Source organism: Cyprinodon variegatus, unplaced genomic scaffold (genome assembly GCF_000732505.1).
Source record: "Cyprinodon variegatus isolate N-32 unplaced genomic scaffold, C_variegatus-1.0 Scaffold507, whole genome shotgun sequence".
Taxonomy (NCBI): Eukaryota; Metazoa; Chordata; class Actinopteri; order Cyprinodontiformes; family Cyprinodontidae; genus Cyprinodon; species Cyprinodon variegatus.
The window spans coordinates 462,564-481,657 of NW_015150960.1; the positions used below are offsets into that span (position 1 = coordinate 462,564).

Genomic DNA, 19,094 nt, shown 5'->3' on the forward strand with positions numbered 1-19,094 from the left:
TATATATATATATATATATATATATATATATATATATATATATATATATACATATACATTTTCTGCAATAATGTGTTGCTAGCTAAATAGGCTAACATAAAAATGTTAGCATATGTGATGTGTTCAGCAGAAGTGCAGGAAATGAAGTTCTAGGTAAAAACAGCAATATAATTTCAATTCAATATTAACAAAGTATCAAGTATCAAAATGGAATAGAATAGAATAGAAATAGTCATGTTAATGGCTGTGAAGGCATGCAGTTTAAAGTTTAAAATAGACTGTACAGCAAAGAAAAAAACACACATTGTCCACCCAATATTTTTATTTTGCTGGGAAACTGCTTCTTGCATACTCACTAGTTTTTCCCTTTATATAATGCTCATTTTGCCTCAAAAAAAGAAAAAAAAAGAAAAAAATTACTTTTACTTTTAATTTTGCCTACTGTGTCTAAAAACATTTGATGGAGTGTTTTACTGTTTGCAACATTCAGAAAGATCCAGATCCACTTTCAGACAAGATTGTGCCTTAAAGTCCTCCCCTCTTCTCTGCCTGCTCTCTCTCCACATAACAACACCTTCCATCTGTGTGCAGTGCGGTTATGAAAGGAGTCTGCCTTTAAGACACTCATAATAAACCTACTCTACACTCTCCAGAAATCTGGTGATGCCAGGTAGCAGACGCAAAATCCCCACTTAAACAGAATATTTTTTGCACATGTTATCAATTCCAACTATAGGCCTAATGATTGCATTTGTAATTGTGTTTACTTAACAATTTAACAATCCTTAGGATCATAGTATGTAAGGCCCTTGGTCTTCAGAAATAGAATAGCCACCAAGTAAATCCTTTGGAAAGCAAACCTGTTTAACCTTTCATTTAAATTTCATTGGACTGAATGAGGAAACAGCTCTAAAAAACCACAAAGGTAGAGGCATCACATAACCAGCCATTAGTGCAATTAACCTCAAAGCTTACCTAGAGGAAAACAGAGGAGTAATTTGCAACCTTTGCTGGATAGAGTTATACTAAACCAACACACTTTGTAACCACTGCACCTTCATCTATTGTCTGTCTGAATGCTGCCCCATTAACACACAAATTGAAATGCTAATTTTCCATACCGTTTGCATGCTGTGCAGACCAAGTATTAGACCACAGGTGGAGTGACGTAATAACTAGTCGTTCAAGGATTTTCATTTAATTTGCATGTTTATCGAAGAAGTCTGAAGAAAGAACATTGCTTGAAGCTCTGTCTTTCGCCAAACAACTCTTAGCTGAGTGAATAAGAGGTGAAGAAGACATAACTAGTTTGATTTCAGGGTAAGTGGATATTTTTGTAAGCTAACACTGTTTCCCTTTACTAATTTAAGCTTTATAAATGGTCATGGTTCTGACTTTGTTGTTGTTTTCACAAATCGTGGGAGGAAATGTGATACAGTAATGCATGTTTCTGCTTTGAAACACATGAGTACTTGTGTGTCTCCCGGTAAGATGGCAATGGTTTCTTTCCTAATTTTCTCTGAATACATAGAATACATACTCACCGAGAGCAGGGAAAGCAAATTGTTTAGATGTCAGGCATTTTACAATAATACCAAAGCATGTATTGTGGAGGGGGGTTGTTCTGTGGATGTGCATTCATGCCTCCCACTCGGATGATTCATGTTTTAGATTAGGTACCATGTTTACCCCCAGGACAAGTATGATTGACTGAAGAAGTGTGCGCCTCTGTCTGTGTTCAATTTGCTGAGTACATGATGTTAAGTAGTTGCTTTTGGCTGATCGGCGAGAGTCCTTTTATGACCTCTGATATTGCTCAACTTAAAAGAAGATTTAGCTTAGATACAGAGAATAAAAATAACCTTTACTTTCAAGGACGCAGTTTCCTGTTATTTATTAGAGGTTTCATCAAAGGTTCTTAATAGTTTATAAATGTAAATGTGATTTCTTCATGTTTTTGAAGCAGAGCATCTATGCACAGTAAAGTAAGGTGAAGTAAACATCGGTGTGTTTAAACCATAATCAAATTTTTTTAAAGGAAATGCAGCAATCCAAATGAATATTGTCATATGTGAAAAAAGCTACATCTATACTTAGTATCTGTTTGTGCCACGCTAGTTCAAAACAGTTGCGATCAAGTTTTTGCATGGAGAACATTGCATGTTTACATTACAGTGGGGTAACCTTGCCTCTCTTTAGTTTTTATGATTTTTTTTGTAAAAAAAAAATTTCAGCCAATGTTTTTTTTTCAGCCCATTTAGATGGTTTTCCAGCACAGAGGCCAGTTTCAGGTCGTGCCACAGCTGCTCAATTGGATTTAAGAGTGTACTTTTACTAGATCACGCAAACTACCTATTTTAAATTGCTATGTTTTATTGGAACATTGTTCAACTGCATAACCAAAGTGTACTTGAGCTTAGGTAATAATTCTATGTTGTAGAAACAGCACTCATGGTTTGTTATTGATGAGATTTTGTTTAGGTCTCCTTAGGGAAAAGTAACTTTATGCAATATCACTGATAGATGTTACACATGACTTTGTTTCTCTTCTGCTTTTGAAATTGTTTTTATTAGGGCATAATGTTTTGCTTATAGTTTTAGCCTCCATCTTGTTGTCAGACAGGATCTATCTAAGCAGGTTGTGACGAAAATCTAGCAATGACCCAACAGAACACCATAACCTAATCTGTAGCAACAATGGTGCTCTGTTCACTCGCCTCAACCTGCTAATTGCTTAATTAAAGTTGCTTAAGTAAGAGTCAAGAAAAATCTACATCTTTCATCCCCTATGCACATGCTCTTTGCAGACCATAGAGAGCAAAAATATTTAAAAATGCATTTTTACAAACACCAACATATGTGGCAAGATAGGAAATTGTGTGACTGAAAAACCCCTTTTTCCTCTAAGCTCAGAGTTGCATGTGATCCATTACAGCTTCTGCTCTTCGCTCTCTCCCTGCAGGTCATAGCTTGTGAGCAGCAGCTGGACTCAACTTACGACGCTCGGTGTGATGTCTGGTCCTTGGGCATCACTGCTATAGAGTTGGGAGATGGAGACCCCCCTCTTTCTGACCTCCACCCAATGAGAGCCCTTTTTAAAATCCCTAGGTAAGCCTCGATTCATAATTATAATCAGCCATCTTGGGCTATAATTATACAGTAGCTCACCCCCGTTTATTATAGCAGTGAGTAAGAAAAAGCTGCTGATTGTTGTATCATAAAGAACTAACAGTGCCAACCTGTAAAAATGTTATGCTAGACTGAGTTATGAAAAAAAACTTCAATCCAATTATGTTGTAAGTGTGGTCTGTGGGCCATGTCTGGCCCCTGGAATGATTTTATGTGGTCAGAGACCTTGACTCAAGAATAAAAGTAAACCTGGAGGTTTCAGAGATCCAATTATCCTAAAATGAAAAATATAGCAACTCAAATTTTTTTGAGAAACAAAAACATCACCTTTTATTCCTCAAAGATTTGCTTGATTGATCCTATTTATTATGCTTGGCTAAAATAAAGAGTGGCTGATATTCTGTTCTTGTTGCCGTAAATAAAATATGTGATGTATTCCTTTTTCACTTAAATGTAATTATGGGTATTGCTCAACGGGTTCAAATAAAACCTTCAGAGTAAAAGCCTTTTTTTGGTGTTTAATGTTTTTAAAGGTTCATACTGCTACGTAGGGACATAAAATACAATTAACTTGCAGATTTTTCTCCACAAGGTTGAAAGTTTGAACACTGCAGCCATTAAATATGATATAACCAAATGACAAACATAATGATCCAATTTACACAATGCGCTTTTGATAGTTTTTAAAGACATACTTTTTATAGAAATGTGACCCAAATTATCAAAGTTTGATCTGCGATTGAAGGTTTACTTTTTCTTTTGCATTTATATTTAATATCAATTAGAAATATGCCTATTGTTGATTTAATTATTGCATGTTCCTTGCCAAAGCTTATCCACCTACCTAACACGAATCCCTTTGGGGGGAGGCTGGGTGCCCAGCTCCCATGTACTCATCTGTTGTTTTGTTTTTCTGAAGGTGAAAATCTAATTGTTTATCGCTCTACATCTGCTGTGAGACCTGCATAAGCACTTTCACTTGCTGTCACCCAATCTGCTCTGTGTCGGTCAATGACCAGAGGTGCACATGCATACACATGCAGTCCCAGGGAAGAAGAGTTTGCCGTGGGGGTCGTGCTCTACAGGAGCCATCACACAGACCTCCCTGAATCTGTGTGACGGCTGCAGCCAGAGCTGCAGGCTTTCTGTTTGCACTTTCCTTACCTCCCTCCTTTCACAGCTCTGGCTTTATTCTGCAGGCAGAGTTAGAAAGAGAGATGCTGTGGGCATTTGCTCAACCTCTCTGTCTGATTTATTTTGATTACATGAGCATTAGCTCATTGAGGTCAGCTCCCTCACATCGGTGTTGCTAAGCCTAATCACATTTTCTATCTCTTTAGATTTCTGCTTTAAATTGTATATATAGTTTGTCAAATGTTTATTAAAGCTCTTTTAGAAGTAGAGCTTTAAGTAGAGATCCAGGTGATAGACTGGACATTCAAGGATTTATTAAACAATGTCTTAAAACTCTATTTTGTGCATACCTGCTATCATGTTCTGCTGTACCAAACCCCAAAAAAACATTCGTCTTGGATTCCTCATCATGATGTTTCTGTTAAACGTCACAATGTGTTAGAAAAGATAACCCTGGTTGCCGTACCGGGTTTGAATCTCAATCCAGAAAGACTTCCCAATGGCGTAATGACACAACAATAGGCCCGTAAGCAACATTATCTGGGTGGGCCCCATATGAAGTAGTGAATCTACGCTCTGGATTACCCATAATTCCAAGTCGTATTGTGTTGTGTTGGGGTATAAATAAGGTCTGGTCAGTCAATCTAGTATCAGGTGGGTTTAAGTCAAATTTTTCGCACCATTACATTTGCAAAGAGATGTCGTAGTCCACAATTGCGTAGGGGGCCTACCAGGAGTCAATGACGAAGCCCCTAAGAGGTCAGGGGCTCCTAAGCAACTGCATACTCTGCTTACCGATAGTTACGCCATTGTTCCTTCCCTCTTTCCTTATTACAGTACATTTCCTCAACAATCACATTTAAAAAAAAGGCCACTACAGCCAGGAATTTTTTTTTTTACTAAACTGTTATACATAATAACAACTACACTATACAACCTTTAGAGTTGCACTTGTTTAGCCATGCTCTTTAATAAAATTTTGATATTAATGAAATGTTAGCATTATAAACACACACTAGTTTAGCTGTTGCTGCTTTCATTTCTGAGCCTGTGTGAATAGAAACAACATTTACGAGAGTTTCTGGAGTAGAATCAATTGGGCCTACAAATGATAAAACTAAATCTTACCCTCATTTTTTTTCTGAATTTCTACTTTTTAAACCGTTAATTTTATTCCCTCCAGTTTCTAAGAATAGCTGGTAGTAGCATTGTTTTTTTGGCCACAGTTGTCTTTCTATGAAGATGACACTAAAGTGTTCATTTTTGATTAAAGGTTTTAGATGCCTTGCTAGTCTCAGGGTTTTTATCGATTTATTTAATTCAAAACTCTCCCAAATTTAAGTATCTGTATCTGTAATTGATACAGATGCTTCTAGAGGTGCAACTAGAGGTGGGAATGCCCACCTCTAGTTGCAGTGTTAATGTAATGATCCAAGGAATGAATTTAGAATCTAAAATTAACTATTAATAAACAAAACTATCTACTTTCTGCCTTTCTTCAGTTTGTAGAGTTTATAGAGTAATACCAGGGGTATAAAAACTGATATTAGCTAGTCAATTAGCAGCTGTATTTACTCAGCTAATGAAGTAGCTATCCCTTGAGTTTCTACTCTTTTGTTGAAGCATTGTTTACAAAATGACACATTATCCGGACATGGTAATTAAAGACAAACTATACTGTGTTTCTTTGAGCTAACTGACCTGCAGTTAGCAGCAACAAGCAGGGGAGGGGGGACTGCTGTGTTATTCCATGCATACATATGCCCAAGGAAACTCATTCTAAACAGATTTCCTGCCTGAATCTTTTAAAGATATAAAGCTACATTTTGTCAATGTTGAGTGATAAAATGTTTCTATCATGTTGTAGTAAAATCATTTACTATAACAGAGCCCCCCAAATTAACTGGTGTTTATCAGCAAACTTCCAACTTTAATCTTATAGTCAACCTTATCCTGTGTAAATGATTTATAAGTATTTACGACCTTTCTGACATACAATTAGAATAAACAAGCACATTTTATTATAAAAAGTATATTGCATGTATACTAAAAACCCGTCAGCATTGTGATAACGCATTGCAAAACTCCTGCTCGTCATCTCGCTTCATTTCTACGAAATCCTGCTTGTGTTCAGAATAAAAAAACTCTTTAATAGTCGCTACTTAGATGAACACAGGCCAAATAAATGCCTGATGCATCTACTGTCTATATTTGCTGTTTTGTGTGATAAACAGGAGATGTATGCCCTCTCATTAGGGCAATTTATCGCTGTCAGAGCTGCTGTTTGTAAGGCCGCATGCATTAGCAGGCAGCACTGACTTCCCTCCCATGTGCCAGAAACCCTCTTGTAAAAAGGTACCTGAAGCAGAACGAGGAATTATAGTGAGTCATTTGACTGCTAAGAAGAGTTTTTTGAGGCAAAAGTGCTCAGTGTGTCTGTTTAACAGTTTTGGTGGGATTTTTTCCAGTAGAAGCTTTTATGGAAATCTGCATTGAAAAAGAAAAAATGTGTTTTTCATTAGATAAATCAGCCATGTCCATGCCACCCAGACACACAGGTAACTTATTACTTCAGTTCACCTAAAGAGACACTTCTTGATGTCCTCAGTGACAAATTGGTCCAGTGCTGAGATTTCACTCCATCATTCCCTTGGGTGCCTTTGTTCTCCACCCACTTAAATCCCATCTTATCTATCTATTTATCTTTTCCATTTCTTCCTTTAACAGAAACCCCCCGCCTACTCTCCACCAGCCGGAGCTCTGGTCAGATGACTTTAATGACTTTATCTGCAAGTGAGTGTGGCTGCAAGTGTCACTGCTCCTGAGAGGATTAACATTTTTTAAATGTAATGCAAATATGATGCACTTCTTCTTTTCTTTTGCCTCACAGATGTCTGATAAAGGACTTTGAGCTGAGACCAAATGTGTTAGACCTGCTCCAGCATGTGTTCATCAAACAGACTGTCGGCAGAGAGAAAATCCTGCAGAAACAACTGATTGAACTAATAGATCTCAATCAGCAAATTGGATTAATTGAAAAAACAAGGTATTGTACCCAAAAGGATGACAAGTTGTCATCTATGCATCCTGCATTCTACCTTCAAATGTACCATTTTGCTTGTAAACCCCCTGAAAAAGAAAAAGAAGTCGGTTTTATATGGCACACTGCAGCTTAGCCTTTGCAGGCTGTATAATCCAAATTACCCTCCTTTCTGGATGTTTTACAAGCCCCGTCGTCCCAAACAAACATCACCTCAATCCTGCAGCTGCATGGGTGAAGGTGCTAGCTGGGCTTTGTGTGTAACACATTGGTTTGTATTTGTGTGATCATGCAATGTTAATCCTATCTCTGTCATTAAAGCCATCATGGAAAGACAGAAAGACGTACAGACAGTAATGACAGGTAATGGATGTATTAGTGGCTTCATATATGCCACAGTAGAAGCTTTTTAGTCCAGTCAGATTCTGCTGTAGATGTGATCGTGTTTTTTTTTTTTTTATTTACCAGGTATCTGCATTATCTGATATAGACAGTTTAATATTGTTCCCCTCATTGTAGAAAAGGCTAATTGTTTAAGGCTGTTTGTCATAATTTGATTAGTTTTGATACTCTTATTGCATTTTTCGTTTTAAACAACATAGCAAGTGTAGATTAGCTATAAAATACCAAAAACAATTTTATTAAACCTTGAAGAAATATAATTTTAAATGCATTACTTAGTCATTGTCTTAAATGTATTTTGTTGGGATTTAATACTAAACAAAGTGTATACTTTTGAAGGGGAGGCAAAAGCTGCTTGTTTCTTCTGGGTTTTTTTTTTCTTTCTTTTTAGAAAAGAAAATCCATAAAGTGTGACATGCATCTTTTTCCAAGCCCCCCTAGTTAAATCTCTGCTGAATCGATATTCACAGTAATCATAGCTCTTTTGCAGTTAGTCTTTGCAAGATTTTCAATGCACAGTCAGATCAGATGGAGATTCAAGGTCAATATCAGTTTTCAGTGTGCAGTTTAGTGTGCTTAATTACAATATTTTTTCCCCCTTTCCAAATGATGCCCTATTTTGTTTTGCTTTATTACTGTGATTTCAGAGTCATTCTTCAAAAACTACTGTCCTGCATGTTTTAGATTTACATGATTTGACATCCTTTATACAAATAAATTGCTCATTAGCAGGCATCTGCAGAGCTGGGTGACCTGCTGAGGAGTTAATTCAGCCATTTCAATCAGCTGTGTTGGAGAAAGGACACAACTAAAAGCTGCATGATGCCTGCCCTTGAGGACTGAAGCAGGACATCCTTAAAATTGCATTAAATCCCAACAGAATGCACTAAAGTTTGTAGATTTTTACCAGATATTTCAGATTCGATTAGATTTTTTTTATTAGATCAGATTTTTACCAAGTATGGAAGGAACGGTTTAATAGTTTTACTTATCATTAGAAATTATTCTCATGATCAACTAATCAGATTTGGTCAAATCTATTGCAGAAATAAAATATAAATTAAGGCTAGAAAATGTTTTAAATGATAAAATAGGTGTATGATATTAGATAAAGGTATATCTTAAAATATGTTGAGCGTTCCCACAAAGTAAAAAAGTTAGACAACCTGAGTAAAGATTTTCAGATAGCTTAGAATATTTATGTTTGTTTTGAAAAATATGCAAATATTGTTATGCTAATAGTTATATCATGACTCAGCAAAATAGAAATAGAGAACTTTTTTGGAGAACAGTCTAGGTTTCTTCACTGTTGGTTCTTAATCTATTGCTGACCTCACATTGGGCAAATGGTTGAATTATTACATAGAAAGATGAAATATATAAATATATTATCAGTGTTTAAGCTACACAAACATGCCTCTACTTTAATAATTAGCATTATTAACTTAACTAGAAGTGTTCCTTGTGTTTTAAGCTTAGATTTACACCATTTCTGTCTTAGATCTGTGGCTGACATTCAACATTGTTTAAAGCCATTGCTGATCTAAATCTAAATAAAGTGCCATAGCAATATAAGAAAGGTGATATCCTTGTTTTTTGTTAACGAATTTCTGTTTTTAATTTAAGCTGCATCCATTTTGTTGTGAATTTCAGGCATGAACGTATCCACACAAAAAAAGGAAGCCATATGAAGACGCAAGCTGACACAGACGAGGTGGACGACCTCGCCACCCTTGAAGTCCTAGATGAGGTAAAAAAATAAACAGCAACAGAAAGCTGAATATTGCAGGGGATAAAAGAGTTGAACGCAGCAGATTTTAACACCATGACAATTTAAAACTGTTCCCAGTTGAAATAGTAATTTACGTCTGTTATGCAGTTTGTCTCTTCTTTAGTGAGGTTTCTGTACCTGCTCTGAATAAATGAGCTCTACTCAGACCTGTAAGGTTGCTCTGAAAGTACTGGCAAACTATTTGTAGTTATGCCAATATTATTGAATTTTTTTATTTGTTTTTTCACTGAGCAATTTATCAACTCTGGTTCCTGGTTTAAAGTATCAAATGATGCAATCAGGCTCTGTTGCCAGCGGATATTTTTCTCCATCCATCAAACTCAGGAGCTCAGCTGTTGTTGATTAACCTGGAGGTGTTTAGACATCAGTATTGATCACCACTTTTATGAAAACAATATCCTGACACAGCAGTAGTCCCATGGCTTTGATTTCAAACAGAATGCACGGATTAAACAGGTGGTGGTGGGGGATGTAAACTATTCATTTATTTTATGATTATGTTATCACCTTGATGATAATTCAGGTGGAAATGTTGTTTTTTTTTTGGTCAGAACACAGTCACTGAGCAGCTCCAGAGTCGCTATGCCAGAGATCAGATTTACACCTATGTTGGAGACATACTGATTGCAGTCAACCCCTTCCATAAAATGGAAATTTATTCTCCTCAGGTCAGTAAAAAGAAAATATAGCCACTTTTTTCCTGTTTATTCTTCCACAGCAAATGTGCTTCGAAATGTATTCACTGCTGCTTTTCAAAAACTCAAAAATCTCCACTTTTTATTTGCTGTTTACATTTTCCCTCTTCTTTACCATAATTGACAGTTTATTCATCATGTCTAATGTTTACCTTCCCAATTCTGAGCACATATGTTGCCTTTGCCTTTCGTCTACATGTACTGATTAAGATAAGTTATTTCAGTATTCAATGGTTTCTTGACTCTGTTTCTCACAGTACACTAAGATGTACATTGGGGCTAAGCGCACGGCCAACCCTCCACACATCTTTGCAGTGGCGGACGTTGCCTACCAGTCAATGGTGTCATACAACACCGATCAGGTAACTTACTTATTATGACATACACTGCTGAGAAAAAACAGAACAATTTGGTCATGCAGATTTCGTTTGTTTATGTTTTATATCACTTAAAGATTACACATAATCATGCAAATGTCATTATCAGCAAACATCCATCTATTTTCTATACCTGCTAGTCTGTCAGGGTCATGAAGGAGCTGGTGCTTATCTCCTTTTCTACAGACTTTCAAATATGCTTTTAAAGGGGGAAAAAAGATCCAAAATTAAGAAATTAAAGGAAATAATTAAATATCTACAAGATAGTTGACCGCAAGATTATAAGAAGTAACATCATGCTTTCCCATAATGCTTTGGGGTACCATTAAACTACAAGGAGAAAATGAAACGTTAGTGAATATCCCCAGGATTGCTTAACCTGTTTAATTTACTCCAAATGCACACCCAAGACTGATCCAGGAGGAAAAAAACAAAGTAACAGCTTATTTGTTGAGGACCTCACTTTGTTTAGTCATGATCAGTGTTAATGAATCCACAACAATAAAGACCATCCATTTTCTCCCGCTTAGTCAGGGTTGCGGTGGGGCCGGTGCCTATCTCCAGCCTGTCTACACCCTGGACAGGTCACCAGTCTATTGCAGGGCAACACAGAGACACACAGGACACACAACCATGCACACACACACACACCGAAGGAGAATTTAGTGAAGCCAATTAACCTAACAGTCATTTTTTGGACTGTGAGAGGAAGCGGGAGTACCCGGAGAGAACCCACGCATGTTTAGGGAGAACATGCAAACTCCATGCAGAAAAAGCCAGGCCGAGAATTGAACTAAGAACCTTCCCCACCCACTACCCCAACAAGAAATCCTATTGACCAAACAGAGAACATAAAGATCCATCCAAACATTTGCCAGAAAGCATCTTGTTGATCCTCAAGACTTTTTTGGGAATGTTCTGTTGACTGACAAGATAAACCTCTTACTGTATCTATTACCTAAAAATACATTAACACTTATCCAAAACAGGATCTCAAAGCTACATTTAAGTATGGCAGGGGTAGTGTGATGGTCCAGGGCCGCTTTGTTTCTTAATCACCAGGATTAACTATCCAAAGTGATGGACTCAATTCAAAAAGGAGAATATAGTGCAACCTGATTCAGTTTAGTCTGAAGGTTTTGTGCAGATGAAATAAACTGAATAAATAAACGATTTTTTACAAGCCTAATTACGGTTTTAAATTAAACTCATTTTAGAAATTTAGGAGTGACCTCAAACAGGCAGCTTATGTTCAAAAACCTTTTAGTGTGATTGAACTGAAACAGCTGAAGAGCAGGGTAAACACCTCTATCTAACGCTACTGTCGCTCCAGTAATAGAAAACACTTTGCCGGTTTTCACGAATGTTCGATGGTAGCTGTTATCGCCGAGAATGAGACAACCAGGCTTAGGAGCTTATTAGTCATTTATGTACTGTATACTGTAAACAGGCTCTTTACCCTTAAAAATATAAACTAATTGAAAATTCTGTATTACGTTTATTATCTTTGATATCAAATTTATATACGGTACTATTATTACGATATTGTATTATTTTTATCTAAAACGGTGTGACAAAAAAAGTTTAAGCAGATACATTTTACAGTCGTACTGTAGGTCTTTTAAACTTGGCTTTTGTGATTTTCAGTGTATTGTGATCAGTGGGGAAAGTGGAGCAGGAAAGACGGAGAGCGCTCATCTGCTGGTGCAGCAGCTTACAGTCCTCGGAAAGGTGCTTAAATTAACTATCATCTTTATTAGATCATTTTTTATTCTCTATATTCTGCTTTTCTTGAAACTAACAGTTTAGAATGGCGCATGCAATGTTTAAACCACAATCTAAGTAAATTTCCTTTTTTTCAATGTGACCCTAAAAAAATATTTTCAGTTTCAACTAACCTGATTGTTTTTTAAGTTCCTTCATTTCTTTTTTAATGGAATAGTTTCTTTCTTTGTGTTGATTTCAAGAAATTTTTGAAAATATTATCACTTTGACAGAATAATTTAATCATCATCAGTGTTGGATTTATTCTTTCTATTAAGTTCCTTACGAATATTTTTTTAACATTTGCAAAAAGAAAAGTTTATTATGATGAATTTGTTTGGTGCCGGTCATGACTTACAGTTTCCTTTCTATCAGTCTGTACTATTGTGCTAAGAGGATTCATTTCCTCCGTTCTGAACTGGAATAATGTTTTAATTTAGGCCAACAATCGAACGCTCCAAGAGAAAATCCTGCTGGTCAACAGTCTGGTGGAGGCTTTTGGAAACGCTTGCACCGTTATTAACGACAACTCCAGCCGCTTTGGGAAGTACTTGGAGATGAAGTTTACCAATGGTGGAACAGTGGTCGGAGCGCAGATCTCAGAGTACCTGCTGGAGAAATCCAGAGTCATCCACCAAGCAATGTAAACACCTCATTCTTCCTGTTCTTGACTTGTCTTTGTACCCTTGTGAAATTCATCTGCACTGACATTCATAGAAATTCAAATCACCCAATGAGAAAACAGCACCACAAAGGTTATGTTTCCACTCGCTGGCTGTGATCAGTGTGTAATGGACTGTCTCTTTCCTTCCTTTCACCTTTACTTACCCATTTGAAACAGGTGACATTTTCCTTTGGCCTGTACTTCGGTCGCTGCGTCTTTTCCTCTTATCAGGTGTCTGGGGATCAGACCGGGTCAAGTGCAGAGGGAGGCCCATTTCTTGTTAGATCAAAGATTGTTTTCTAGCGAGCAGAACTTCAAAGACACTGAAGTATTTCATTAATAGACAGACATAGGGGTCAGAGTGGGCTGATTTGGCAGGAGGCCCTGTGCACGGCTAGATTTTCTGAAGCATATTAGGAAAGCAGAAGCTCCACATTAAGCTGCAGATTCTTTAAAACATAGTGTGTGTTGCAAAAAAGATCAAAACAGGAGAATATGATGCTTTTTGTGTGTAGTAGACACATTTCATTACGATTAGTGAAAAAAAAGTCCTAACCCAGGCTTAGTTATTTTTCACTGTATAAGAAACCCCTATCACTTAATATAGAATAGAATAGAATAGAATAGAATAGAATAGAATAGAATAGAATAGAATAGAATAGAATAGAATGGAATTGAAAAGAATAGATAGAATATTCAGTAAAATACCCAGAATGGCTCTATGTCAGTGTGGGTAACATAGAGCCATTGGCTTTAAACTTAAAACCTTCAGGTGTATTTATTAGCATCACTCAAAGTCCAGGCATAAGTCCAAATCAGCAAATAAATGATTTACTACAGTTAATTACATTTTATTTATATAGCATCAATGCACAAAACCTGCCATCTCAAGGAGCTTTACATATATAATTCAACCAGATCAAACAGTCAGGTTGGTTATAGGTTTTCTGTCTAAGGAAACTGGCTGAATGCATCAAGTTATTGACTCTGCAGGATTTGCTCCTCCAAGATGAGCTTATGTCGATGACATATTCTTCTATTGTGTCATTGACACAGAATGGGCTCATAGCCAAACAGGGCCAATCCAGATAAAGCTACTATGATGTTAGAACTGACTTGCAGAATGGGAGAATAGAGATAGAATGAAGCAATATAGTGAAAAGTGTTCCCTGTGTCCTCCGGCAAGCTAAGCCTATAGCAGCATAACTACTGTATAGCTTATCTCACTATAGGCTTTATCAAAAAGGATAGCTTCAAGCCTAGCCTTAAAACAAATTATGCCAACGAAGGAAAGGTTTAGGAATAATCAAAAGTCTAAAAATAAATGTCACAAAAGAGATATGGAGGAAGAGGGCTTTGGACAAGAGAAGATACTTTTTTTCCTATTAATATGTGGGATCTTGTTAGAATAATGAATAATAGGACTGAACTTGCATAAAGGGTGTGCTGCCATTTTTGACCAGGTCTGCAGGTGTTTTCCATTTTTTCCCTTTAACACAATTTTTCTTTCATTTTTCCTTCACTTGAATAAACCATTTTGAATAATGACCAGGCAATAATTTCCCCATTGCATTATAACAACACATTATTAGTGTGAATCCCAGTTATAATTTGGTGGTTAAGCCCTGTCCTCACACTGTAATTCACTACTTCGCCTTAAATCCATCAGTGCCTTACCAAACCAAACAATCACATCAAATTCAGTGTTCTTACATGATTTTCTGTTTTTCAAAGGGGTGAGAAGAACTTCCATATTTTCTACTACATTTATGCTGGTCTGGCTGACAGGAAGAAGCTTGCCCACTATAAACTGTCTGACAGCAAGACTCCTAAGTAGGTTTTAATTTTTGTAAGATGTCTCCTTTACTTCAAAAACTGTTTACTTTGCCCTCTTTAAGAGCCCAGCCCTCACTTTTGTGTTTTTTCCTTGTTCTGCAGGTATCTTTATACTGAACACATGAAGTTAGGCCCTGACATTGTGAGCAATGCCTTCTACAAGGAGCAGTTTGATGCAGTGGAGCAGTGTTTCAAAGTCATAGGATTCACCCTGGAGGTATGATTTGCTGCAGTGAATATTGGGTACAGAGCTGTGAGAAGCCCCACCTCAAGCCTGCACCACTCACATATAGATCTCAGCTCTCATGGCCCAGACCCCAAACTCAATTGTTGTATTAAAGATCATCAAACAAAATGAAAATAATCTCGATTAGAAGTAGAATTTCTCTGCAAAGTAGAATGTGGTTGTTAAATTAGGTAAAAATATATTCTCCCTTTTTTATCTGCTGTGTAGCATAAAGCAGCAAACACATGTTGGCAGCAAGGTGTCGTCATTGAGAGGGCTAATGAGCCTCAAAGACCAGACCTCTCCTGGGATCTGTACGTCAATATCACTTATCCTATAAGCACTCTGTGGAGCTGGAGCTGCAGAGTGGTGCATCACTTCTGTCAGTGTGATTTGCTACTACAGGGATTTAACTACATATTTAACTACATATCAACTGAAAGGTTTTTTCAAGGTCGTTATTTTCATTCTGACTGTTTTATTTGCCTGCTTTCAATTTTTTGGGCGGGATATTTTAGTTAGTTTGTTAATTCATATATAGGGAGGGTGTAGCGGTATATATATATATATATATATATATATATATATATATATATATATATATATATATATATATGGGTGGTTTTCGGCCTGGAGTTGATGTCATTAGACGGTGCCCAACCTTCACAGGGTGTTTCGACCCTTAACCGCTACACCCTCCCTATATATATGTAGATTATCCCTATAATTTTACCCTCACTCTGTCTCAAAAAGTTTCTAATGCTGTCCAGTTGCTGTTTCCGGCTTTACACATTAGTTGTGAGATTAGAGAATTTAAGTAAGCAGGGATTGATGAATAATGGATTAGTGTGGTCATGATAGCACAGCCCTATGATTTATTCTGATGGCTCTTTTATGCAGCATGCACAGCTGTTTGATTAATATATTGTAGGTGTTGCACAGGTGTGTTGAAATCTGTGAACATTAAAGGATGTGTTTGGAATGCTTTTAGATCATTAGCTTTAATATGAGGCTTCTATTCAATCTTAAAATATTCAATATTCAGGCTTAAGAATTTTATTTAATTTCCTTTTTTCAACTCTAGCCCATTTATTTTGACTTTCACATCTAAATTTCCTTTATGATTTCCAAATAACAGGAACTTTTCCAGGTTGAAGGAGAGCTTATTTTTTCAAACCAGATTTTTTAGCCTATACTACTCTGGTGTGATATCCTCCAAGGGCTGCTGTAAGCGCTCACCTGTACCCAAAATATATGTGTTATAAGCAAACTTTAATATGTGTGTTATGGAAAAAATAAATAATATTCATCCTAACACTAACCCCTGGGGGATACCACAAGCAAAGTCCAAGCATGATGACTGATAATCACCTAAGTTTCACAAACTGTAATCTGCTACTTAATTAGCTCTTCATCCACTCCAGAACAAGCATCTCTACATTACATTGCTGTAGTTTCCTGATTGAGATATTGTCATAAAATATGTCAAATGTTTATTTAGATAAACAAACAGACCAACTTCATACTTCTTTGTATCTGTGTAGCTACGGACTTCTTCTATTAATTACAGGAGTAATAAGATGTGAATCTCTGCGATCTAAATCCATAAAGACTTTCAGTAGTTTTCGTTTATCAGCTAAGTTCTTCTGTCAGCGTTTTCCAAAATCTTGGATAGCTATGGAACAAGAGAAACAGGCCTATAGTTTTTGAAATTGTGTTCACCTCGGGTTTTGTTTGATAATACAATTTTTGCCTTTTTCATTTGTTTGAGAATGTACCTGTTTGGAAAGAGAGGTTTTAGGTTTTCATAATAAATTTGTGTCACTTCTCAGGGAAATATCCTGATTTTTGTGCAAATAAATACGCTAAATGAGGAACAAATAAAAAAAAAAATCAAAAAGCTAAAAGAAAAAAAAATACAAAGCTTCCAAAGAAAGCTTTGAAGGACTACAGAAAACCTGTATATCTATAAGGAACCATTTAAAATAAAAGGATCCCCAGAAGGGTTGGCTTCTTGAACGTAGTATATAAAAAAAAATACCTAGAGTTAAATTTTTAGCAGCTATTTATATTTCATTTCTACAGGAGCTGGGCAGCGTTTACAGCATTCTGGCTGCCATCCTTAACTCAGGAGACATTGAGTTTTCTGCTGTCGCCTCAGAACACCAAACTGACAAGAGCAACATCACCAACATTTCTGTCCTAGAGAACGGTGAGAATACAGTCGAACACTAAATGTATGAGGAGATTGTAAATTTGTTCTGCTTTCTGCCCCTCTCCCTCTTTCTCCTTCCTACATTAACTCTACACAAAGCTCCATTTGGAGTTAGGATAAATATAGCACACTATTATTGAGGAATAAATTATACATCAGCAGAGACATGTAATTTACTGAAAATTATTTGCAAACACATTTTATAATAATTAGATTTGCACTGCGTGGTTTAGATAATCTTTTCTAAATAGAAGCACATGTTCTAGGCTGGTTATATCAAAATGTTTTAATCCATTTTTTTAATAGCAATGTTTTCATGCACATTTGCACATTGCTTCACCCAGTTTTGAACTGAAAACTTTTAAACATCCCTTATCTTGTGTTTCCTGCCAGTGGCATCCCTACTACGTATCCGATCAGACGAGCTCCAGGAAGCCCTGACATCCCACTGTGTTGTGGCCCGGGGCGAGACCATCGTCAGGCCCAACACGGTGGAGAAAGCCATGGAGGTGAGGGACGCAATGGGAAAGGCTCTCTACGCCCGGCTCTTCAGCTGGATCGTGAACCGGATCAACACACTGCTGCGGCCTGACAGTCAACCAGGGTGAGACCAGCAGCAGAAACGCACAAAAAAGAACCTTGTTTTTTTTGTGCGTTTTTTTATCTTATTAATATATTGAGTTATGCAAAGAAAAGATATGTAGATATGTAACCCGGAAGCCCATTGAAGCAGTCATTATAAAGGGACACCTTGTTGTTAGTTGACGTGAATGGAGTCATGAAGATTTTACTTATATAAGGGCCTTGGATATGCCTTAGAATTATTAGGTTAAGTATAAGCATATACATTTGCTGTCATATCTATGAATATATTATTTTGAACTTTTAGTTCTGTTAAATTTCTTTATTTATCAAAAATAACACTGCAAAATTTTGATTAAAATGCATCTGTTCTTCTAATTACCCTGAAGATATAGCTCAGTTATTAAAAACAAACAAAAAACAAACAGCCCTAATAACATTTAGATCAGTGTCCCTCACTATGCTGCAGAAGAGCTCCCTGATTTCCATTAAAAGCCTAAAGAGTAGTTCTGGTGAGATAGATGACAGCGCTTGTCGCCAGAATTGGTAAAGCTTACATGGATTGGTGAATTTCAGGAAATAGTCCATGGCTCATAAACAAAATTAGGAATCAAAGTCATTGCTAAAACAGTCAGGTACTTTATTTCAAACAAGAGCAAATTAGCTTTGGAACCAGGAAGCTTTATTTAACTCCCACACTTACCAAAAAAATGGTTGAACCCTGTTGTCTGAACAGACACACATTAATACAATTACATTTGTGTAATATCACACCAGTCTGTGACAATTTTTTTGTTCACCCAATTCTGTATTTTAAGGTGAAGTTTAGAAAAATAATGATCGTCCTGCTTTATTATCTATTCCAGTAGTTCCAGTGGCAAAAAATACAGTTCCTCAGCGTTAAGCTGACACTGGCGCTATTGACAGCTTGCACACTGTTTGCACACTTTGTTTAGAAAACCTCTCATTGACTCTGACAAGTTGTCTTCTTCTTACTGTGACCAGACAGCTTGCTGTCCGTCCCATCTGACCATGAAGCCGTTATTTTTCTTGTTCCCCTCAGTCATGTTATGAAGTGTTCCATTAATTACCAGTTCAGAAAAGACACAAGGGCTGCATCATGCAAAACAAACTTTTTTTTATTTGTAAATAACATAATTTGGTATTCCTTTATCACAATTATACCCAAAGTATTTGACTTAATTCATGCATTTCTGAGTTAACGTCATGAGTTCTGC

General features: G+C 36.7%; 1 protein-coding gene across 1 annotated transcript in view; it reads left to right on the plus strand.

Annotated features, from left to right (window-relative positions):
• The window catches only part of myo3a (myosin IIIA), a 79,098-nt gene that overhangs the window by 29,564 nt on the left and 30,440 nt on the right, over nt 1-19,094 (plus strand). The window contains exons 7-19 of the mRNA XM_015390646.1: nt 2,963-3,108; nt 6,991-7,056; nt 7,154-7,309; nt 7,625-7,666; nt 9,359-9,455; nt 10,049-10,165; nt 10,450-10,554; nt 12,217-12,300; nt 12,774-12,976; nt 14,732-14,830; nt 14,936-15,050; nt 17,145-17,271; nt 17,668-17,878. Coding sequence (XP_015246132.1) covers nt 2,963-3,108; nt 6,991-7,056; nt 7,154-7,309; nt 7,625-7,666; nt 9,359-9,455; nt 10,049-10,165; nt 10,450-10,554; nt 12,217-12,300; nt 12,774-12,976; nt 14,732-14,830; nt 14,936-15,050; nt 17,145-17,271; nt 17,668-17,878 — 1,568 coding nt within the window. The remainder of the gene's footprint in view (nt 1-2,962; nt 3,109-6,990; nt 7,057-7,153; nt 7,310-7,624; nt 7,667-9,358; nt 9,456-10,048; nt 10,166-10,449; nt 10,555-12,216; nt 12,301-12,773; nt 12,977-14,731; nt 14,831-14,935; nt 15,051-17,144; nt 17,272-17,667; nt 17,879-19,094) is intronic.